The 24,401-nt window shown below is 38.3% G+C and overlaps 1 protein-coding gene across 1 annotated transcript; it reads left to right on the plus strand.

The window, feature by feature from the left end:
* The first annotated feature begins 4,530 nt into the window (after nucleotides 1-4,530).
* On the plus strand, nucleotides 4,531-22,631 carry LOC131237207 (probable protein phosphatase 2C 60). The gene is made up of 5 exons (XM_058234883.1): nucleotides 4,531-4,703; nucleotides 5,285-5,678; nucleotides 6,383-6,750; nucleotides 15,713-15,949; nucleotides 21,904-22,631. The coding sequence occupies exons 2-5, from the start codon at nucleotides 5,360-5,362 to the stop codon at nucleotides 22,162-22,164; spliced, it is 1,185 nt and encodes a 394-aa protein (XP_058090866.1). The 5' UTR covers nucleotides 4,531-4,703; nucleotides 5,285-5,359; the 3' UTR covers nucleotides 22,165-22,631.
* Nucleotides 22,632-24,401: the final 1,770 nt, after the last annotated feature.

A 24,401-nucleotide genomic window follows, 5' to 3' on the forward strand; every position in this document is an offset into this window, starting at 1 on the left:
GATAGGCACGATCCTTTCTCCGTGATACCAGGAGAGGATCCCGCACACGATATCAGGAGAATAATCCTCGTACAAGTAAATGCTCCAGCAACTATAAAAGGAGGACCTCCCTCGTCTTGTAGGGTAAGGCAAAAATTCTATCTCAAAACCCCTCAATACGCTTAGACCCAGAATCCAGGCCTGACTTTGGCATCGGAGGGTCCCTTGCTTAAGCCAGGGTCTCCTTTGTCCTCTTTTTGTGCAGGTACACGAAGGTCTAAGAGGGCGAACCAGATATTCGCATCAACAATGATAGTAGGCACTTACAAAATACTTAGCTATTGCATGTGTGGCCTACAAGTCAAATTGGAATTTGTTTTAGCTGTTATGAACTGAAAATTCTGCTTATTTAAATAACTGATCATCATCAGATTGGTGGACATTTATTGGAGGGTGGGGAAAAAACCAAAAAAGTCCAATAGTCCTTCAACAAGCGAGTCTCCACAAATATAAGGCTACGATTGTTCAACCAGTCTGATTTTGGATCTTTGACTGCCCAACAATGGGCAATTGCATATTTAAGAAGGTTCAACTTCAGTTAATGCATGAAACATGTTTGATTGCCTATGTATCAAGCAATATATGCTGCCTGAGTACCATGTAACTTTCTTGGGGCAAAAGCTGGCCTACGATTTACTGGGGAATTTTATAATTTTCCACTGAAGGATAGTCGGACCACTCATGAGGTGGGCCACTGGCCACACCATCTAAATCAATGGTAGTCGGCTGTTGATGATCGGTTCTCCGTGTACAATTTGGGCCAACGTCCAATGAGCCTGGACCGTTGATATCAAGTGCCAAACCATGGATGGACGACGCCTCAAAATCTCCTTAACAGGACATTCTTAAGGGAAATGTAGCCACGGCGCACTCTGCATATCCTTGTCTAAAATCTTTCAGCTAGGCCCATAAGATCAAACGGTCTGGATCATTGAAACATGGGCTGCACATATACGAACTTAAAACCAAAGGACATTAGTAGAGAATCATAATAATGCAAGTGCATCAATCGGATAGTGAGGTTCCTTCGTTGGCCGCGTAATTATTCAGGGTCCACAGCATTTCCGCTGTGGGTGTGTTGATGTGTTGGCACTGTGGGGCCATCGTCATGTATTTGTTCTATATATCCATGCCGTCCATCCGTTTTGCCCTGTCATTTTAGCGTACGAAGCCATGAAGTAGTTCTAAAGCTCAAGTGTACTGCACCAGAGGAAAAAGTGGTGACTTAATTCCCACTGTTCAAATCTTCCTGGGCAACAACAGTGACTCGATCAGGAGGTTGGTATCATTGTTTCACGGAGTGTGATCCATTTAAATATATTTCATTGTTGGGTTCATGCACTAAAATAATGGACTGGTGGATATAAAGCACACGTATCACGTTGGCCCGCAATGCCCAACACATTAGATTTCATATTAAAGTTACTGCGCATGGATGCTGGGTGGGGCCACTTCCATGTTTGTGGATCCAAAGACAGGAAAAGAGATAATCAGGAAAAGAGATCAAATGAGAAATGAGAAGGAAAATTGGGGAAAGAAATACCTACCGCTAAAATTTATCCATCTGGCGAGATCATTTTAGGAAAAGAGAGGAAACATTAGGTGGATCCAAAACTCAAGTGGGCCATGTGAGAAGGAAAATTGGGGAAAGAAATAGCTACAGTTAAAATCTTCTTAGGCTCCACTTTGATATTTATATGCCATCCAAACAGTTCATAAAGTTATCACCACTAGGATGAAGTGAAAATATAAAAAAATTATCTTATGCAAAGCTTTTATGGTCATAAGAATGTTTCAATGGTTCTAGCTGAATCTCGGCTGTTTCCTCTCACATAGCATACTTGAGTTTTGGATTCACTTAAATTTTAGTTGAATAACCTCAAATTAGCTCGATAAACAGGGTCAAATTCTCGCAGACATAACGTTGGGCCTCACCCACCATCCCTGCGCAGTAACTTCGTTGGAAAGGCTTTCCCAAGTAATACGCGTCCCATCAACGCATCCCACGGGCGTCGGGCCTATCCTAAGGAGCCGAACTTAAAGAATGCTCTTGGTCCTCATTGATAAATCAACGGTCAAAGGCCTTCCAGAATATCCAAGCAGGAAAAATGGTCTACCTTTGAATGGACCGTTGGTAGCTTATCTTGCGTGGAAATCCTGCCAACGGTTTAATAAAAACTTTACGTGTCTGTATGCATGGAGTAAATTCAAAGCCCGCCCGCAATTTTCTTTTCACCTCTCTCCCTCCATCTCAGCCTTCCTTTTCTAGAGATGCGGAGGGATTCGCGTGGGGCGAGATTGCAACAAGCAATCTGCTCATATCTCCACGTGGCACTCATCTACACGGTCAGGGCCAAACATCAAGTGGTTCTCTTTTTAACGTGACCATTGGCAAAAATCTACCTTGTCCCCTCATCGGGCAAGGCAGATATTGGCATGTTAAATAACAATCAATGACCTTCAGTTCTTTTTTAACCATTGATTTTTCTCAGTGGCCCCGATCATATGAGTGGCCTCGATCTTAAAAAAGACCGTGAATAGCCCCTTCGATCTCTAGTCATGTCACATGCGAAATTGGCTCCTAGTGTGAGATAAATTCCATTTCTTATTACAAAACATAATTGTGTAAATACACGCTGAGACCACAACACAGATGTATATGGTGAGTACACCGAGCAGCTCCGACCCCCGGATCTACCCAGGCCGATGTAACACTTACCGTATGACCCACTATGCTATATACTATACAACATTAGTCCATCTGTTTTACCAGCTTATTTCAGGACATGCCCCATCAATGGAGCAGGTACAAATTGCAGCTGGACCCGTGATAGAGATTGAACTTCTACTGTTAAAAGCTTATTAGGTATTATAAAAGTTTTGAATCAAGTTGTTATTGTGCTTTCCCATCATCCAGGTGTGTGTGGCCTTATCAACATATTTGATGACCAATATACCTTAAGGTAGGCTTTAGAGAGTTTTTAATAATGCACATATGTTTCCTAATGTAAGTCCAAATAAGATTTGTATCGATTTCAATTTTAGAAAGAGACCTTTGAATAAGCTGTAAAAATGGATAGACGTACGGGAATATATATATATATATCAAGGTGGGCCTGACGGTTAGGGTGGCAGCCACCAGGCTGGATCTGAGGTGGCAGCTGGTTCTAACATCATTTGAGATGTGTTATACACGTGACAAAATGACAGTTAGTCAGGGCCCTCAATAGGTGGGGTTGATGTGACCATCGAATAGGCAAGATCCAATGGTTATTCAAGTTTGGACGCGGATGGGTCGGATCCGCCTTCATATTGATGGTTTACCTTTTATAGAATTATCAAGCTGGCTGGCGTCCATCGGTTAGAGGTCGGTGGATCCCTGACTTCGGCTACCGTAACGTATTTATCTTACATCACCCTCTAGATTCATTTCACCGGAAGGTATGAGCTCAGGATGCAGTCGATCTGAATCTCAGGTGGACCACACTATAGATAACAGCATTTATTGACCTTTAAAAGCTTCTCGGGACCCATCAAACACACGTTGATACGGTCCCTTAGTCCGAGTCGATGTGACTTTATGAATAGGTTGGATTGCTAATAAACATTCTAGTGTCTTCAAAAAGTTTTTAACGGTGAGCATTCAGACACTACTAATTCTTATGGTGCGGTTCACCTGATATTTGGATATGCCGCAGTTTTAGGCTCATGTATTAAAATGAAACGGGGAATCGGATGAACAGCATGGATATAAGATAAATACATCACGGTGGACCCCACGATCAGGGATCCACCGACCTTGAATGGGATTTGGGTCCAACGAATCCCAAGGCGAGTCTACATATTTTTGTTTCCGGGGCAGATTAGTTGGTGGCTCCCACCATCTGATCTGTGGGTGGATCCCGTAAACGGTTGTAAAGTTGGGACGCGTACTGCAAATGGCCTCGTCGATGTCTCTCTTCCTGCGAATCGCGCCTCTCAGTCGTTCCACGCGCACCATTTCCTTGAAGACTTCAGCTGAGAAATACGGGCGAGGACAGATTGAAGAGAGGCACACGTGTGCAATCCGTTCCATGTCCCCATGTGAGTATCTGTTTACACAAGCATGTACGCGTATTCTGGCCGGTCCAATCATCAGATATGCGACACGTGTAAAGTGAAGCTAGGCCGCTGGTGATTGTTAACCGTCTATGTATTCTTAGGGGCGAGCATAGCCGCCAGCAGTGTGAAACTTTTTTATTTTCGGACAACGGCAAAACCGACGACTAATTGGTCAGATTTTTACACGTGCAGTTCATTGTCACGTGTGCATGATTTACCTCTTCAATATCTCCTCGCGCGAGTAGCCGTAGACCATTGGAACACTCCTCTCTCTCTCTCTCTCTCTCTCTCTCTCTCGCATTCATGTGTGGGGGCCACTGCTTTGCTGGCCTGAAGCTCTCTCACCTCTTCGTTTTTATAGCTTTTGTCTGCTGAGAGAGACGAGAGTTTCACTTCCCCTATTAGCAATATCGACTCTCTCCTCCTCTCTCTCTCTATATCTCTCTCCAAAATCCTAATCTCTCTCTCTCTCTCTGCCCCAAAGGATGTTATAGATCTGCAGATCTGACTCTCACAAAAGCAGATGCTATTTGGAGAGAGAAGGTAAATAGAAGCACAGAAAGGTGAGATTTTTCCCTGTTTTTGCTTTTCTATGGCAATGTAAAAAATTTCATTTCTGAAGCTTTCTTTTAGGATTCTGTTTTCTTCGGTTTTTGCGGAGAGGAAAAAGGGTGGTGGGTTTTTTTCTATTGGGTCTTTGGTCCTTTTGGATTTGGAATGCCAGACCATATAATCTTATAAAGAAAAAAGCCAAAGGAAAGGTGATTTTCATTTTGGTTATCGTTGTTTCTGTTGATTTTTAAGGTTTTTGATTTCTAGGTTTTTCTTAGCATAGGAGAAGAGGTTGCTTTTTTTTTTTAAAAGGAAATTTTGAAAAATTGAAGAAAGCTGTGTTTCTTGTCTTCTTCTTTTTTTTTTAAAAAAAAAATTAATTTTTATTTTGCAGAAGTTTGCTGTTTCGTTTGTTTGATTTTATGTGATTTTAGGGGTTTTCCAAGCATAGGGGTAATGAGGTGGGTGGTTTCGGAAATTTGAAAGAGACTGTTTTGCCTTTTTTCTCCCCTAACACTTACGCTGTTGCTGCTGTTTGATTTTATGTGATTTAAAAAGAAAAAAGAAAATTGTGGGTTTTTGTTGTTTTCAGTCTTTCTATTTTTGGGTTTATTGCATCCGTTTGGATGTGGAGGAGAATGGGCGGCTCGCTTGGATGAGATGAGGGATGTTATCAGGGTTGATGAACTTTCTGAGGTCCTGTTGGCGCTCGTCGTCAGATCGGTATGTTCATACGGGATCAGATGCTGTGGGACGCCAAGACGGGCTTCTATGGTACAAGGATACCGGCCAGCACTTGAATGGCGAGTTCTCCATGGCCGTAGTTCAGGCCAACAACTTGCTTGAGGATCAGAGCCAGATTGAGTCGGGCCCTTTGAGCTTGCATGAGTCGGGGCCCTATGGAACCTTTGTTGGTGTGTATGACGGGCATGGAGGACCTGAGACGTCGCGGTATATCAACAATCACCTCTTCAACCATCTCAAGAGTAAGAATCTGAATCCTGAAGCTTTCATTCTTGTTGTTTAGAAGCCTTTCAAAACATGTTATTCTTTGACTTTTGTGAAATGGGTTTCTTCAGATTGTGAAATTACAGTCTGCAACATTGGTGTGTGATCTCATGTGAATTCATTTTCGTCTGTTTTTGCTGGTGGGTTTGTGTGGTCGATCCATTAGTTTGTTACTGAGATTTGACTTGCAGTGGGTTGTCTAATGGTTATTGGAACTTGATGCTGTGGATTGTGGTGGTGCATTTTTCTTGCACTGTAAAGTGGATATTTCTTTTCTGAATCTGTGGTTTGTTGTTATGCATACTTGAGAAATGTAATGCATGTCACATGAGTAGAAAAAAATGCTATACTCATCATGTGATTGTTCTACCAAGGTAGTAGTACGAATACTTCTGAGTACAACACCCTTCTATTCCCTGATTGATTGCCCAATTGATCAATAACAAGGAGTGTATGGCTTAGGCATGCTTTTGGGAAATCTTGTGCTGGATTCTGTTCATGCTTTGAGATGTATCCCTTTTCTTTGATTTGTTCTCAAGTTCTCCACACTTCTCTTTAGAGGCTTGGAGCAGCATTGAGCATGTTTCAGTGAGGATAGGTTGATTTGAAATTAATGTTTCGTAACCCATCAGTGAGCTGCCTCCACAAGGGTACTAGTGACGATAGGTTTGTTGCTTTGCAGGGTTTACGTCGGAGCAACAGTCAATGTCAGCAGATGTTATACGGAAAGCATTTCAGGCGACAGAAGAAGGGTTTTTCTCTGTCGTCACCAAACAATGGCCTACAAAACCCCAGATTGCGGCAGTTGGATCTTGCTGTCTGGTTGGTGTGATCTGCAGTGGAACTCTATACATTGCAAATGCTGGAGATTCGCGTGCGGTATTAGGGAGACTAGTCAAGGCAACTGGAGAGGTTCTGGCGGTCCAGTTGTCAGCAGAGCACAATGCATGCATTGAGTCTGTTAGACAGGAACTGCACTCAATGCATCCAGACGACTCGCAGATTGTAGTTTTAAAGCATAATGTCTGGCGTGTAAAGGGCCTCATACAGGTACTTCTTCCCCTTTGCATTGTAATGCCAATCAATAATGATTTATAATTCACAAGCTATGGTCTGGTATGAATTCTTTGTAGCTTACTACGGTGCAAATTTATATGTTGGCTGCACAAGTTGGATGATCAATCAGTTGGATCCAATTGCAACCAATCATTGAATGGAGGGGTACACTGTATTGCATGTCCCCAATTTCACCCTTGTCTTGTGTTCGCTGCCATTCAAATGAAGGGCTGCGAATGGACTTGAGGCCATTTTTACTCCTACCTTCTGTTTTGCATGACCTTAAATGTGTGGCTGTGATTATCCAATCATGGTTATTTTTCAGGTCATGTTCACTTCCACAGTGGACCTTATCCAAGGTTCTTTGTTGATCATAAGTGGGCCCAGTTGAACACTACATGTAAATTTGCACCACTAATAATATATGAAGAATTTGTATTTTATCACAGGTCAATAATTTATACTGTCAGGTCAAACAAAGAAGCATATGTGATAAATTTTCATGATGATTCTTGATGTTGGATCTATTTTGTACTAAGAATTTTAGTACTTTGCTGATTCAATTAAAAAATATTACTTCAACTGGAACTGCCTTTGGGTGCTGGTCCCCCCCCCCCCCCCCATTGTTTTTTTTTTTTTAGATTGAAGCCATTGTTGTAATCTTTTTTGAACTACTTGGATCTTTGAGCGAGTTTTACTTTAATTTGCGTTTTTCAGGGTGATTTTTGATCTCCTAAATTCACAAAGAAGCAAATGCTGAGTTACATTGGTTAGCTAATCAACACAAGGCAGCTTGCATCGTCCCTACGAACTATATGAGAAGGTGATGGTGAACTGAAGATCCATCAGATAATCAAACAGGCTGTGGTCTTTGACAAGGGCAGCAACTTGGCTGACCTGACTGTAGGAGAAAGTTTGTCCATCAAGCTTGATGGGGGTCAAGTTGAGGAAGAATCTCAAAGGATTTGGAAGACATGAAGGAAAGAACAACAAAGATATGAGGTGATGAAGGATGGAGAAGAGAGATATAAAGGGATAGAAATTGAAAGAAAATGAAGATCAAGTAAGAGGGGAGGGCTGTTTTGTGGGAAAGATTTAAAGAATTTGTAAAATGTACCTAAGTGAGGTGCAAGTTATTTGGCAAAATGATGAGAAAATGGACTAATGGGAAGAAATGTGGCTCTAAGATGGCGCGAGTGAGCAGAGTGTACGATGGATGTGGGGAGATTTGTGAAATTTCAAAAGAGAAGTAAATGGGGGTTGCGTTTGGGGTTTCCATAAAAGGGGGTCCCATGCTGGATTATTTGGTTGACTAGGCAATAACAAATTGGATTGGTTTTTCCGGAGTCAGCGTTTTATTGCCTATTTTGTTGAGCTGGATATAAGACAGGGGTTAGCAAAGTGCATCCAAATACGCAACATCAACTTCCATTTGGATCAAAATGGCATTTAGGCCTCAAACACTCCATAGAGCCAAATTAGCCCATGGGCCTTTAGGGTTGGGGAATAGGGAGATAGACAGTTCCACAAGATAGGTCTAGGGTTAGGAATAAAATCAGTAGCAGGCCAGGTTATGGCAAGGGGCATGGAGGAAAATAAAATGAGGAGATGCTTTTGAAATGTCTCTAGTAGTGGGGAGGAGGTGTCCTTTAGGGCAAAATCCTTTGTTTTGGAATTGGCTTCATGTATCAAGTACTTAAAGGATTGTAATTTAAGCTTTTTGCTTGTAATGTTGCGCTAGCTCGGCACTTTTCCAATAAAATTCTTGTTACCCTTCAGAAAACAAAAGAGGAGATTATTTTTTATTTGACAGTCTGGAGATGCGAATAGGGATTCCAGGTTGAGATGAAAATTTTGAGAATAAAGAACAAGATCATGGGGAATGAAACTACCTTAGGTGGATTGGATCTTTACATATGCTGATGCCAAAGAAAGTATATAGGCATCCAAAAACTGCCTCTTTCTAATGTGAGAAAAACTCGAGAATGGATTCAGGCAATCTCAACTGTGTATTAGTGTGGCAACCTAGGTATTAAAAAACGGTTATGTAACAGTGGGAACCATTACCCATTATGGGAAAAATGGCCCATAGCAGGGCTGATACAGTTTTTTCTTTTAATTGGCCATAACGGCCATCATGGGGGGCCATAATAGCTGTTATGGCCTGTATCGCAATGGTAATTACATTTGCCATTACAGCCACCGTTACTTATCGAATACTTTGATGGCAACCGCTTTGGAATTAATTGAACTATATAATAATGCATAGTATAAACTACACTAGTAGTTGTATCTATTTAATTTAATGTGTTACTGTTGGACATGAATCTAGGCTGTCAAAGATGGTGGCTGAACTCGGATGCCAGTATTTTGTTTATACATTATTCGATCATTGTCATCATCATTATCATTTTAGCCTTTTCCCAACTAGTTGGGGCAGCTACACGAATCCTATTATGCCATTCTTCTCCATAAAGGACCATATCCTCAGTTAAATCGTATATTGAAGAAATGGAATATTATTTTTAACGATATATTGTAATTATTTACGTGTAAAAAATCCCAATAGATAAATAATGATAACAATAAGGGAATTGCTATTGGCACCCACTGACCTTCAATCGCAAGTACAATTCTATATTATAAATAGAAGTACAAACAATTCTTGAAAAAAAAAAAAGAGCAAAGCAAGGATGAGTGTTTTAGCAGTTGGAGTGAGTGTACGTATTGGTTTCCCATTCCCTAATGATAAACCTCAAATTTAGTTACTTTTGCAATGTTGTTATTCCAAAATTTAAATATTAGTCTCGAGCCATGTCCACTGTTGTCAAGCATGTCGAGTTTGGACACAGACTCCATGTTGGCACGACTCAATTTCAAAAGCGTGCTCGTTGCTAGGTACATACCCTTTAGCATGGTACAAAAATACAGTAGTTCATCTGGACAAGTTTATAACTGATATAAACTTGTAAAACATGAATGTCTAAAAGTCCACGGTCATTCTCTCTCACACAAATTATTGCCTTGGGCCATGTAACAAGGACACCACTTCTTTTGAAATTGTGCCAATGTGAGTCCTGCAACATGTGTTCATGTACATGTCTGCGTCTAGCTGATACTCATGGCTAATAAAATGATATTTTTATCTGTCGTTATCATTATCTTCTATTGCTGGGGTACATTTTTTACATGTAATTATTTTTTAGGTTTATTACTATCATTAGCTGACCCCAAATAATGATGAAGTTAATTGTTCTCATTATTCAATGGTTGGGTTCTTTTCTACATATAAATAAGTAAAAGTAATTAGGATCTTGGGAAGAGATAGGTTGGAAGACTAAAAGGAAATGTTGGAATAGGCATCCAGGCTAAAGAATGTAAAAGCTTGTAAAGTTGTTTTTGCTCAGATTGTAATTACTGGGGCTGTATTCTTTTCCACAATGACGTTTGTCAGTGTGTTTTTTTTTTTTTCCAAATAAAATGGAACCAATTATCCTTCGGAAAAAAGTAAATAAATATTTGTTGGGTTCTTTTCTACGTACAAATAAGTAAAGGGCACTACTAAAATATTCATCCAATGTTTGTACAAATGTGTTGGTAGGAAGTCTGCCTCCTCCTTAACCTCCCTGTTAACATGTTTAAACAACACAACATGCTCTCTGCAAATGTCCCTAGCATATGAGGCTGTTAATATATTATCTAAAGTTTTGAATTGTCTTCTGTCATTGGATAAAACTTGTAGTTTAAGAGGGTCTGAGCTCCACTAATCTCAATTTTCATTGGAGTGTGTAAAGTGTAAACATTCACAGATATTCATTGGTGAAGGGGCTCATTTACTCCATTGTCCACTAAAATGATCACCTCTTGGATAGGCCAGTGCCCAAACCATATTGATCGCATGATTTGAACTACTAAAAATTCACCTATAATGTCTCTTAATTGGGTGGCTAAAAGGTGCACTGTTGCCAAAGTTGCATTGAACCGTCCAATTATTGAACATTGTTGGTGGCCTTTCGTGCTGTTTGTGTCACCCAATCATTCTGGTTTTGCAGCATTGGCCTATCCAACATGTGACTGTTCTAACTTCTTCTAGCCAAGGTATCCAAAAAACAGTTATGCAACAGTCATTACGTAACTGTAATGTGGCTACCATTATGCTTACAGGGCCGTAACGGCCCTTAAGGAATAAATGGCCTGAAACGGCCATTACAGGGTCAATATAGTTTTGCGAAAAACAATGGCCGTATCATAAAAGTAACAATGGTAGCTGTTACCTTTTTTGAACACCTGGCTTCTAAAAGATTACCCAGATCAATAAGCTCCTTCATGGAGTAGTACAGTTGAAGGTTTACACATGTATGGAGCATTTCATCACTTCTTTTTTTTTTTTGCCTCATTTTGGGAGCCAAATGATGATTGAATGACACAAAATTGGTGCTGTTGGATAGCCTATCAACTTATCCTTCTGTGGGAGGGTCCAAGATCACACAATTCAGACAAGTATCAAAGAGGGTGTAATCAAATTACCAATGAGGTATTAGTAACGAACTAATGATGAAATTAGAGTTTTATAACAGTGTCATCATGTGGGATCCACTGAGACTTAAATTGGGAAGGTTCTATTGGTGTTAGAAATTAACCATGTCTAGGTTAATTTCAACAAAGAGAGAGAGAGAGAGAGAGAGAGAGAGAGAGAGAGAGACCATGGCTAGAGTTTGCAAGTTACCGTAGTTATGAGTGCCTACTTGGATTGAGGATTATCATGGTAATGTAATGGAAAAGTGCAATGATTGCAAATTCCCTTACCTATTTCCCAAAAACATCTAAGTTTGACTGAGGATTGCCATGTTTGGTTTTTTGGTGGTAAAATCGCAATGGTGACACTTTTCCATTACTTTAATGCCACATCATTGAATTTATACATTGATGTGCCTGTTTGGATTCACAATTTCTACGGTAATGTAATTAAAAAGTACATTGATTACAAATTCCTCTACCTACTCTTAAAAACATCTGCATTTGACTAACGTTTACTCTATTTGATTTCCTCGTGGTAAAATCATAATGATGACACTTTTCCATTGCATTACAGTGGTAATCCCCAATCCAAACAGGCTCGAATTTGTTAGTTTCATTGGTCAAAGTTTATTTTAGTTCATTTCCAATATGTATTTGAGTGGGTTGTGGGAAGTTGGAGTTATAGGTAACGTCTGCACCAATCTAACTTCATTTTTTAATGTCGGTTTTGGAAAGTCTTTACATGATACTAAGTTGAGTTTAGAATGTTTTAGACTTGGAAGTTGGATTTTAGAGTTGCTTAGGTGATTATAAATATAGCCCTAAGGAAAGTTTAGTTTAGTTTGTCATGATATGTATAATAAAAAGCTGACCCCAATTATCTGGGATTTGACTTTGATGATGATAGATATTTGCAATAAAGATTCAGAACTTCTAATGTTTGGTATATGTCAGAAGGGAGATTTGTCTATGTTCTCCTAGTGGCATGATCCCCTAGAAGATTTTTAAGAGTCTTTCAACAGTCCTTTTATCTATTTTTGGAAATTTCTTTTTGCATATTGCATGGAGTATGGGATGAAGTTTGTATCCAAAATCTGGTACGTGCAAGTTGTTTTTTTTTTTTTTTTTAAATTGTAGCAATAATTGATTAAAACTGAACAGAAGAAGGGGATGGTGAGGGGCCATGCTTACCTCATTACAGCGGCTTTAGCCCAATCAGCCAAGTGGTTCTCCTTTCACAAAGAGCTTATGTCCCACAGGTCATAGCCCAGTTAGTGGGTCTACCCTTAGCATAGGAGTATAGCCTGAGAGGTAGCCAAATCTATTGTTGGAAGTGTGGTTATTCCTCTCTTCCAAATGAACCATGCCATGGTCAGCAAGGAAAAAGAGGGCCAAAAATCTTCTCCAAACCTCAAAAGCTACCGCACACTTAATAAGAAGGTGATTGGCAGACTCCAGATCTCTAAGACACATGATAAGCCCGTTTGTTGTGATCACCAATTTCCTTTTCCTCCAATTAGTCTGCAAGGATCTTGACTTGAATTCTTTCACTTAAAAGATCTTTCAATATCAGACCCAAAGCTTCATCCTGCATCATTTGCTCCACCTGCTTGGTGAAGATCATCAAATCATCTGTGAAGGTTTACACTCCACCCTATTGGTGAAGGTTATCAAAACCCTAAACAACAAATAGATGGTCATCAGTTCAACAATCCCTGATGTTGATGTTATGTGTCAATGCAGCCAAATGTCAAGGTCCCATCGATATAACCCCTCTTCTGCTCTTATGTATGATATTGAATATTGTCTTAGTTTAATCAAACTAATAAAAATTTTCAGAATAAGAGCCATATTTTTATCTAGGTCTTCGGTACCGAGTTTGAGTTCTTTTGCATATTCCACTTCAATGTCTTTTATTTTTTGGGAACTTCTTGGTACTGTCTATGATACGATACTCCTTTTCGTGTTTGTTAAATGAAATTTCAGGTAATTATTGATCACCATATTCTCTCACTTGGTAATTACAATTTACACCTAATGCAACATTACTCATTTTTTACTGTTGTACCATATTCATCCTGCTTAGGATATTCCCCATAGTCATTTCATTTTATTTACAGTAGAATCCCAACATCAATAAAGGAAGGAAAGGCAAGATAATAAACAAATATCACAGATCTAAAGTGGATCTTGCAAACAAGCTAATCGTTACTTCATGCTGGAAACTCTGATCTCTTGCACTCTGCAGATCTAGAATGGACCCTCTGAAAAGTTATTCATTTCTTCATCTAAGGTAATACTGATCTCTTGCTGATTTTCTCAAGTAAACAGAAACAAAATACAAGATACAACATCTCCAGGTGGAGAAAATCACTCCAAAAAATCCCTCAAATTGTTTTAGCAAGGCAATTGGATTAGTTGTCAGTGCAGAGAGGAATGGGCTATGTTTTCTCAAAAACCCTGCACAAGGAGTTAGCAGTCTAGATTTTTGGGAGGAATTGCAAGTGGAGTGGTGTACGACTGAAGGATCAATCCTCCTTGTCATTTAGAAGTATAATGGAACTGCTGAGAAAGTAGCAAAACTTCTTCTTTTTTTTCTCTTTTTTTGTTCTCCTTGCTCTTAGGAAATTCCCAAATGATAGCCATGCTTTAGAGGCAGAACTCTTTATGAAAAGGATTGAAGCGTGAGCTGGGATTCTATACCTGTATTCAATCCACTGAATGACTGGGGAGATCTTCGTCTGCTATTAATGTGAGAAATGCTGCCTTCCTGTCTTGGAATTTCGGAACGAGTTTGTATTGGTCCTATCTGTCTGTTTACTTGTTTTAAATGACACACATCATTCTTGAGTTTTGTTGTTTATCTATAGAAATGAAAGTCTCAGCTGTATCTTATTTTAGCCTGTGCTTCCGTCCTTATTGAGTAAACTCAAGGTTTTTCTGGTTGGGACAATGAAGGATTAGGCAAACGTAGCAACTACTAAAAGAACTCATCATAAGGCAATGACGGAGGGAACATATTTTGACTTTCTGGACATTTGTGTGGAATGCCAGTGATTGGATGATTGGCTGCAAAAGAAAAAAATGCTCACCATTGATCAACTCCAGAAAAGGAAGATGTTGATAATCACAAATGCGTGTTTGCTGTGTTTAAAAGCATAGGAATCTACTAACCATCTTTCATTCATTGAGAATTTGCTGCGGGAATATGGAAGATGATCCTAGAGATCTTTTGGGAGTTGGCCTCCCTTCTCCTAGCTTGGAGGGGGATTTAGTTAGAAAAAAGGTCTGTTCTATGGAGGCTGGCTGCTGCTCTAGCAACACTGGGCAGTTTGGAAAGAATGAAATAATAGAACATATAACAATAAATTGGCAGGAGGCACAGTGGTTTTCTACAGAATCAGGGGATACACAACATTTTGTGCTTCAGATAATAGAACATTTAACAGTAAGTTGGTGGGAGGCGCCGTGGTTTTCCACAGAATCAGGGGATATGCAACCTTTTGTGCTTCAAGGTCCCCTCTGTTTAAGGGATGTAAAATGGAAGATTTTATTATCTTTAAATAGAGGGTGTGTATTTGTAATGTTCTGTAAGAGGTGCTCTTTCCTCTTTTGCATTTTATATTCATTTCTCTTGTCTTTTCCCCTTTTTCCTTCTTTTAATAAAATGCACATCATTGTCGTTTGGAAAAAAAAAATGTCAATCATGAAAGTGTTCCAAATGGGAAAGAAAGAATTAAAATAATGTCGGCTGAATGCATCTCCATCATTTTATAGGAAGGTTTAGAACTCATACATTTTACTATTCAGATGGGGACTTTAAAGGTGTTTCCATTCGGTATGTGAGTTTATTTATTTATTTACTCTTTTTGGAGGCCATTTGGTATGCGGGTTAAGGAAGCCAATGAAGAATGCTACTTGCAGATGCCCATCTGTAGTTGCCAAACCCACATGCTCTCGTGCTGAAATGGCACATTTGCAACTCACTGGCTGCTCATCAGGTTGGGCCAAGTGCATGTGCCATGGCATGAAAACTACACTGAAAGGATGGTTAGAGAAAGAAAACCTATACCCAAAACACATCCGTGGCCCACATGAGTGAACCAGCCTGATTTATGGTCAGGGACAGGACAAATTAACAGTGAGGGCCTCCTGATGAAGAGCCTGGATCTCAGATATGCATGGAGTCTCTGGGTTTTTGGCGACAGCTGATGTGCATGTGAAAGTAGCTTTCCTTGTCAAAAATTTAATGCCTCAACTGTTGAGAAGACATGTAAGATGGCACCCTACTAAGAACAATCTACAAGATAGAAAGATGGCTTGGTTTGGTTTTGATTCCCTAGCATGTCGCTTTAGTTTTTTATGGCTGTACTGTTACTAGAATGGGCTTTTTTTTTCCCCCCTTCTAATGGTCAGAAACTGTCATGTGGTGCTACAGGTATCTAGATCTATTGGTGATGTATACCTAAAGAAGGCTGAATATAACAGAGAGCCTTTGTTTGCTAAATTTCGCCTTCGTGAACCTTTCCGAAGGCCGATACTGAGTGCTGAACCAGCAATCTCTATGCACATGCTGCAGCCACATGATCAATTTGTTATATTTGCATCAGATGGGCTTTGGGAGCATCTTAGCAATCAGGAAGCTGTCGACATTGTTCAAAATCATCCACACAGTGTAAGTTCTCTATCACAGTACTAAGTCTGTTTACCATCCAAAGAAAAGTTACTGATTCTCTATTCAGAGGTAGCATGTTCAGATTTACGCAATTTCTTAGAGTAGAATGTACCGAGTTGACTATGCATAATCATTTACTTTTCCAGAATGGGCTTTGAACCAACTCGACTTTGCTAGTGAGTGGTAGTCCAACATTGCTTGCCTGCTTTGATGTGAAACAAACATTTGTCCAAAATGCAAATGAGTGTTCTAAAATGTAATGAAATTGACAACTCTGGTTAGATGCTGTTTGGACGCACCCTCCAAAGGGCCATTTGAGGTGTAAATCCCAGTTTTTAGCCCAACTAGTTTTTTAGATGTGTTTGGATGCACTTTGCAAGTCCTTGTTTTACCATCTCGCTCGACAAAATAAGCACTAAAAGGCCGAGTCAACAAAAAACCAATCCAATTAATTTTCGTTGAGTTGACCAAAAAAAGTAGGGTTGAAACCCACTTTTGTGTGAGTGCATCCAAATGGGCCCTCAGTGTTTCATGTATCCACATTGCCAAAAACATATTTTTACCAGCACAGAAATGGGTTCAAGTGCAAGTACTAGAGTGTACTTTGCCTTATCCTGGTCTGTTCATGTCCTTTTAGGTAGCGCCATTGTGTTTCAGTATGTTTTGGTCATAGTGTTTCTTCTGTGAATTTTATGTAAAATGTCAATTTCCAGCTGTTTTGGCGTACTCTCAACGGCTTTAGGCTTGGGAACAATCAAGTTAAGGATCACCATGTCAACCTTATGAAGGGTTTAACATGAGTGAAGCCCTCTCATTTGCAACTTAGCCAAAAAAGACAGTTTTCTATTTGAATTCTTGTTTAATAGTTTTGTTTGTCTTCTCCGAAATGGAATGCTGAAATGGCTAGAAGTGCCAAAATGTTCCATTATATTTGGAAAAATAATGCCACTGAAATGGAAGCAAGAATGATGGTTCTAACTGTATCTGTATTGGTACTTAAATATGTAGAGTCTTCGAAGTCCAGTTTCATTATTTCGATTTTACCTGTTTTCTTTTGTTTTCCTTTCAACTTTAAATTTTTTTAATTTAAAGGTGGCCTAATTGAGTGAGAAGGTATCTCTTGTATTTATGCAAGGTTTTTCTCCTGAAGCCATTGGCGTCCTTTTTCTTTGCCTCCATCTTATTAGATTGTTAGACAGGTCTTCGTGATGGCTGATATACTAGCACATCTAAATCACATACGTATTTTGATAACAGGAGAAAGGTCAATTTATCCTTGGTATGGGCAATGTTTTAAATATCAACGATATCGTCCGATATATCCCACGATATATCTTGTATCCCACCTGTGTGATACAAAACACATAGGGAGTGCCGATATATCTCACATGCTCAATCCGGTGAGCATTTTCAATTTTTGATCCTTTTTTGTTGAAATTATGTTAAATCAGTGTCAAATGGTTACACATCCATTGCTTCTTCATGTTTTGCATGAAAAATCATGGAATTGGAGCTTTGATTTTGATCTCCATTGGTTCTTCATGTTTTGCATGAAAAATCATGGAATTGGAGCTTTGATTTTGATATCCATTGGTTCTTCATTTTCTCCATTTTTATTTATTTATTTATTATTTTTATTTTCTTTTGAAATTTGCCTTCAACTACCTGTCAATTGAGACTAATTTCGAAGTATTTAGGAGTATTCGATGAAATGATCATCACAAACACTCTAATTTTGAAATTTGAGTGTAGTTGGTCCAATTTGGGAAAAAATGGGGAAATTTTAAAATTTCCCCAATTTCTCCGAAATTGCTTGCAATGTTGCATTCTAAACATGAAATCAAGCATGTATGAGGGCTGATCTACTGTTTTTTTAGGTCCTTGTCAATTTTCAAAAAAGAAATATCATTTTTAATTAAAAATATTAAAATATATTTTTTTTAAAATTTCCCTTTAAGTCTTTAACCAACTATCAATTGAGATTAATTTCAAAATATTTGGGAGTGTTTGATGAAATGATCATCACATATACTCTAAATGTTATGCATTCAATTTGAATATAGTTGCATTAGTTCAATCAGACAATGCATAGCTTAGGACCCTATATAAAGGAAACCTATTATGTGCACTTCTTTTTTGAGATGCTATGATTTAAAAGCGTGTATTAAAGTCTTTTTTAACAATCCCTGAAGTTTTATTGAAAAATTCAACCATTTTCCCAATGTTTCCCCATGTTTCCCAATAAGTGCGATAAATTACTCGATACAAACGATATATCCCGTGCGATTATTAATATGTATCTATATCCCAAGGGTGCAATACTTAACGTGATACCGATATTTTGAACATTGGGTATGGGTAATGGTATGAAGGATGACAAGAATCTAATGAGGAGCTCTTTTTTCTTTTTTGTTTTTTTTTTTTTCTCAGCTATGGATTTGGTATAGCTATGGCTTTGGCTATGGAAAGGATTGTTTATTAACTTGCAAATTCAACAATGTTGAAATAAATGTTCTTAAGAATATTTGAATAGCATAGTATATACATATACAATAGTATAAATATAGTTAATCTTTGTTACCTGGGTATGGGTATTTGGGTGTACCAGTATGGAGTCTGGTAGGGATCTTAATAAGGAGATTCTATTCTCAAGATATATGTATGGCAGAGTCAAGGATTAGTTATAACTTCTAAGTGCAGTTGTGCTAAAATACTTCTTCAACTATGTTGCTGCTAAATCTATGCAGTTCTTGTTGTTTCACAAGTTGGGCTTGTAGTGTATGTTACCTGAACACGGGTATGAGCATTGAGCACAGCAGGGATCATTTACTTATGGCAGATCCAACTTCTGAGGATATGAGAATTGCGAGGATTGGTTATCGCTGATGAGTGTAGTCATGTTCAAATACAACAGTATCACTAGTTGTAGTTCTTGCACAATTGGCATGATTCACTACAAATTCTAGGTAATTAATACCTCTAGAGTTCAAATTCCCATTAAATCTTTGAAAATAGGCCCTTATCCGATTATCCTTCTCGGGTACTGCAGTTTTTTGAAGGATTTGAGTACGATGTAGCATAATAAGACTTCAAATTCTAAAAAAACCATTATGAGCTTGCAGTTCAGAACATGGGCATCCCTTGCTGTAAAAACTATGGCTTTATTGCTTGCAAAGTGACTTGCTTTTTTTCCCCCTTTTACAATATTATTTTCCTTTGTAAAGAGGGAAGGGAAATGAAAATAGAAGAGGAGGATATGAGGAGGATATGTGGAGTCATATCCACCCCCTTTTACAATATTCTTTTCCTTTGTATAGAGGGGAGTGGAAGGGAAAGAAAATAGAGGAGGATATGTGGAGTCATATCCACCCCCTTTTACAATATTCTTTTCCTTTGTAAAGAGGGGAGTGGAGGAAAAATAAAATAGAAGAGGACGTGGAGTCATTTTTTTCTTTTTCCGTCTTTACTCTTCAAAATTTTAGCGAAAAAGAAAATCAGTCATATAGGGGTCACATCCTCAATGAAAAATAGATGGTCCTGCTACACCTTTTGCAAGGGTGTCAACAAACCACACACTTCTCTACCTATGTAAGAAAATGAGATGTTTAGCTTGGAAGCCATATCTTAATTGCAAGCCCTTTGTTGCAGGATCTTTCCATTTCACCTAATGCTTTCGTTTCAAACCGTGGATTTGCATTTTCAATTTAGATTCTTTTGGGAACCGCAATTTTCCCTATTGCACTTGCAGCTTCCAGGAAACGCAAATTTCTTTTTTTCTTTTTCTTTTTTTTTTTTAAATTCAAAAAAAGACATAAAGAGAGTTGATTGTTCGTATGACCTTTATTTTGAGAATCTTAAGATTCGTCGCATGTTTACAAAGGTTTTAAGAAAATATTTCTAAAAAAAGTGTCTTTTTAGTAACTAGAGGTACAATGTATTCATTGTAATATAACTGATAGTGTGTACAGTACAGATGATTCTTAGAGGCTTTGAACTTCCTAACTTTTAAAAAAATAGGCAATCCCCATTCTTGCTCCTGCTTCACGCAAATAAGGGCAAGCGTCCATGGTTCAAAATGTAAAGTAATCATGCAATGGATGACATGTTTTGAATCACCTTCACAATTAGAATGGACTTGGAAATACACCTGAACCAGAACTGGGGCAGATAGGGGAGTAAGGCCACTCCCAAATGATTCAGCATGGCATTTGGGGCAGCATGAATCAAGATGCGCACGTGCGCATGCATACACTCTGAGTCTAGAAAATGAAGTGGAAAAGATACACAATCCTGCCGTAAAAGTCTTTGCTTCAGCTTGGTTAGAATCTCTCACCTCAGCTCTGAAGAATACTATTATGTTCTCTTGTTGTCTCTTAGTACATCTTTTGTGTTTAGTATACTAAGATTTCTCAATGAGCTGTTAAAATGAAATTTCCAAGAACAGGAGGTGGCCTCCCCACCTTATCCTCTCTTAAGTTTATTAAATCTACTTTCTTTGGCTGCTTTGAAAAGCCCCATCACCATTTGCTTAAAAGAGACCAAATATCTTTCTTGAATTCTTCTGATTCTCACATGCCCTTACCTTTTCCATTTTCAAATCTCCGTGCAATCACCAAGTGGTGCCTTATGCTTCCGTTCTACAATAAATACCTTTACAACTTTTCCCTTGCCACTATACCTGGGATTTCAAATTTGAAGTGGATGAAGCAGTCGGGGGATATGGGATGTAATCCACGTTTGATAGAAGACCACGAAATGACAAATTATTTATTTTCCAAGCCCCCGATCTTTCAATGACTGAATTCTATGTGAAGAGAGATTGAGAACGAGGTTCCAATTTGAGACAAGCATGAGATTGGGAAAATTCATATTGTACAACACAGTTGAGCAAGCTGTTCTCAAACAAGAGATCAGCCTCTGCAGGCCCTTCGATGATGCACCATTAACCAGGTTTATTTCGAAACACCTTATGATCCATCCTAAAATTTTGAACTTGAACTTCAAGTGTCAACACCAATGTAATCATTGACAAATTGATGCTGAAATCCAGAAATTTCCTGGCATCCTACTTTGAATCTTTTCAAGCCCTTTGATGACTTGGTTTACTCTGAAAACACCCTGTGAACCTAATATTTTTGGACTTTGAATTTCGAAAGTGTCAAAAAGCACTAATTGTATCATTGACAAATAGATGATGAAGTCCAGATATTTCGAGGTACCGCACTTTGAATCTTTTCAAGATTCAAAAGAATTTTGGTTCTTTGAAATAATTGACCAAGTCATGCCATGGTAGCTAAAAAAGAGGGAGTGCGTCTTGTTGATACAGTCCTCCTAGACTTTGAAGAATTATTTTATAGGGGCCTTATTTCCGAGGTTTAAATTATTGTCCAAAACCGATATGTATATCCCATGAAGGCATGAACGATACTGGTGTATCAGCCCCGTTTCACCACAAAACAGCCCGATACAGGGTGATACATGGTATCAGTGGTGAGTGATACATTAGGAACATGCCCATTTCAAACCTTGCTTTCTTATCTCCAACCAACCGTCTGAGTCAGGTAGCCTAGTCTTTAGAATGATTTTACTGCATTGTATCCATAATAGACGGAAACATCTTTTGAATCAGACCACACAAAGGGCCTGGCAAAGCAGTTTGTTGATTTCCCAATTGCCCTGACAATGTGAAGCACATATTCTAGACAACAATACTTTTGAAAGATGTTCTTTGGATGCGTGGGAACGTAGCATCCAATGTCCCAAAACTTCTGGTAGGGATGCATTTCAATGTTTTCATGCCCATAGTTTCCACAGATGGACTCACTTGGCATGCTTGATTCAGCTGCTCAGTCGTTTTGGGCCGATTTGTAGTCCTGCACCCTGGAAGTTCTATGCTTGGAATGTTTTAGAAAATCTGGGTTGATTTTTTGTTTACTGTTTTTCCATTTGTGCAGGGGAGTGCACGGAGACTTGTGAAGGCTGCACTGCAAGAAGCAGCCAAGAAAAGGGAAATGAGGTACTCGGACTTGAAGAAGATTGACCGTGGGGTCCGGCGGCACTTCCATGATGACATCACAGTTATAGTTGTGTTCCTTGATTCGAACCTTGTGAGCAAGGCCAGGGGCCCCACACTTTCTGTGAGAGGGGGCGGGGTCAACCTACCTGCGAATTCTCTCGCCCCATGTGCCACACCCATGGAACATGGCTCCACCTAATGGAGCCAGTTCCTGTCTACAAACTAACAAGACCCATTTGGATATCCCCAAGATTCCTCCCTCGCTGACCCACCATCCAATGGTACCCACGATAGAAGAAAATGGTGGGGCAATGTCTTCAATTCTATAGAGTACACTGTGAAATATATATATATATATATATATATATATATATATATATATATATATATATGCAGAGAATGTCAAGCTTCCCTTCTTTACTCAATGCTTATAATTAATTAGGGACATGTACTTTTTTTCTTTCTTTGTTTTTTCTTTTTTTTCGTTCTTTTTTCTTTTATTGAAGTTTATTAAGAGCAGCAAAGGAAAAGAGCTTTTCGAGGTGACACAAATTATTTTCTAGGACAGTTGTTTCTATTCATTTTCCTATTTTCTTGTGGGGATCTTTGGCTTTGTAAATTGTGTGAAACACCTTTTGGAAATTTAAGTTCCTTGCTTTTCTTTTCCTTTTTCTCTTTCACACCTTTGTTGACTAGATGGGAATGGTTGAGAACTGACCAGATGGACCTAGATAGAGCGCCAGGCGCCATCAACTAATAGATGTGCCTATACTGATCGGGACCTCCTAAATGGTGGGCTTTATTGTGGATGCATTATCATCATCTGTAAATCACAGATGATGTTGAGGGCCTGTTTGGATACCACCAATAAGTTACTTTTTCTACTTACAGCAGCAGTTGATGAGTGATTTATTTCAGATAAGTTTAGTTTATGATTTGTAATAAGTTTTGATGCGTTATCATCATCATCTGTAAATCACTTTAATCAGATGATGTCGAGGGCCAGTTTGGATACCACCAAATAAGTTGCATTTTTCTACTTACAGCAGCAGTAGAAGAGTGATTTATTTCAGATAAGTTTAGTTATAAGTAACTTTTTTACTTAAAAAAGTACTTAATCACTTTACCTAAAAAAAATTAGCTTTTCTACTTTTTACAAGTTGCTGAAGAGGCATCAGGAGAGATGAAAGAGAGGAGAAGCTGATAAATATGTTATTTACCAAACATACTTATCTTCATAGCTAGTAGAAACTAAGATAAACTACCAGTGGCATAAGAAGGAAGCTTATCTTAAGCAACTTGCGATCCAAACCCAAGTATCCATTATGTATGCGCATTGCCAATTGTATATAAATTCCAGGTATCAATTTATTAGCAATAGTCAATAACCTCCCTTGCAACAATGAACATTGTGTTTTGGTAGGAAAAAAAAAAACTAAAATCGCAGTAACTTTACACGTTCTTTCTAAATATATGAGTTTGAGGGTAGTTTTATTTTTATTTATTTATTTTTAATTGCATCTAAGCTTCATTCTTGTGGATTGAATTACGAATTGAAATCTCGGTGGGTCAGAACCAATAAGTATGATATATTGTAGTATAGTGGGTTTTTTTGTTTGATTTTGTCATGGATGTCACTCCATTCATGTTTATGCATCATTCTCATGCATTACCATAGATTTAAGTGAAAATTAAGATATTCATTTTTTCAAAATCTTTTAATTATATTTCAAAAATTAAAACATTTTGTTTAATTAGGAGTTATTTTTTTTTACACACTCGCACCACTGTGGGATTTCACCACAATGGATACTTTAACCCATGACACCGAGGGATGAGTAGGGCCCCCATTTAATTAGAAGTAAAAAAGTATTATCTGTTTTTTTTTTTTTTTTTAATTCCTTGTGATTTTCTTATATGGTTCATGTTTATGATCAATGAGTTGGCATTAGTTAATGGAAAATCAATTTTTTTATTATTTAAAATGATATTAAAAAAATGTTTATTTAAATAGCCTTGCATCTCCTGAAGTATTCCATCTTTGTTTTTTGTTTTTTTAATGAATGCATCGTGTATAGTTTTATAATGAAACATATATGTATGTTGAAGCCCCCGTGTGTAAAGGCCATTGCATCTCCTGAAGTATTATTGAAAAACCCCATCATTTTCTCATGTTTTTTTGAGTCCATAATATATCTTGAAGTATTATTGAAAAACTCCATCATGAGTAGGGCCCCCATTTTATTAGAAGTAAAAAAGTATTATCTGTTTTTTTATTTTTTTTGGTTCCTTGCGATTTTCTTATATGGTTCATGTTTATGATCAATGAGTTGGCATTAGTTAATGGAAAATCAAATTTTTTATTATTTAAAATGATATTAAAAAAATGTTTATTTAAATAGCCTTGCATCTCCTGAAGTATTCCATCTTTGTTTT

Source organism: Magnolia sinica, chromosome 2 (genome assembly GCF_029962835.1).
Source record: "Magnolia sinica isolate HGM2019 chromosome 2, MsV1, whole genome shotgun sequence".
In the NCBI taxonomy this organism is placed as follows: domain Eukaryota; kingdom Viridiplantae; phylum Streptophyta; class Magnoliopsida; order Magnoliales; family Magnoliaceae; genus Magnolia; species Magnolia sinica.

What these genes read in the sequence shown, in the direction of transcription:
- LOC131237207 (XM_058234883.1), top strand. Translation starts at nt 5,360, where the DNA reads ATGTTATCAGGGTTGATGAACTTTCTGAGGTCCTGTTGGCGCTCGTCG. An exon ending in CCTCTTCAACCATCTCAAGA is followed by an intron (nt 5,679 to 6,382) that starts GTAAGAATCTGA and finishes GTTGCTTTGCAG; the next exon opens with GGTTTACGTCGGAGCAACAG. An exon ending in GTGTAAAGGGCCTCATACAG is followed by an intron (nt 6,751 to 15,712) that starts GTACTTCTTCCC and finishes GTGGTGCTACAG; the next exon opens with GTATCTAGATCTATTGGTGA.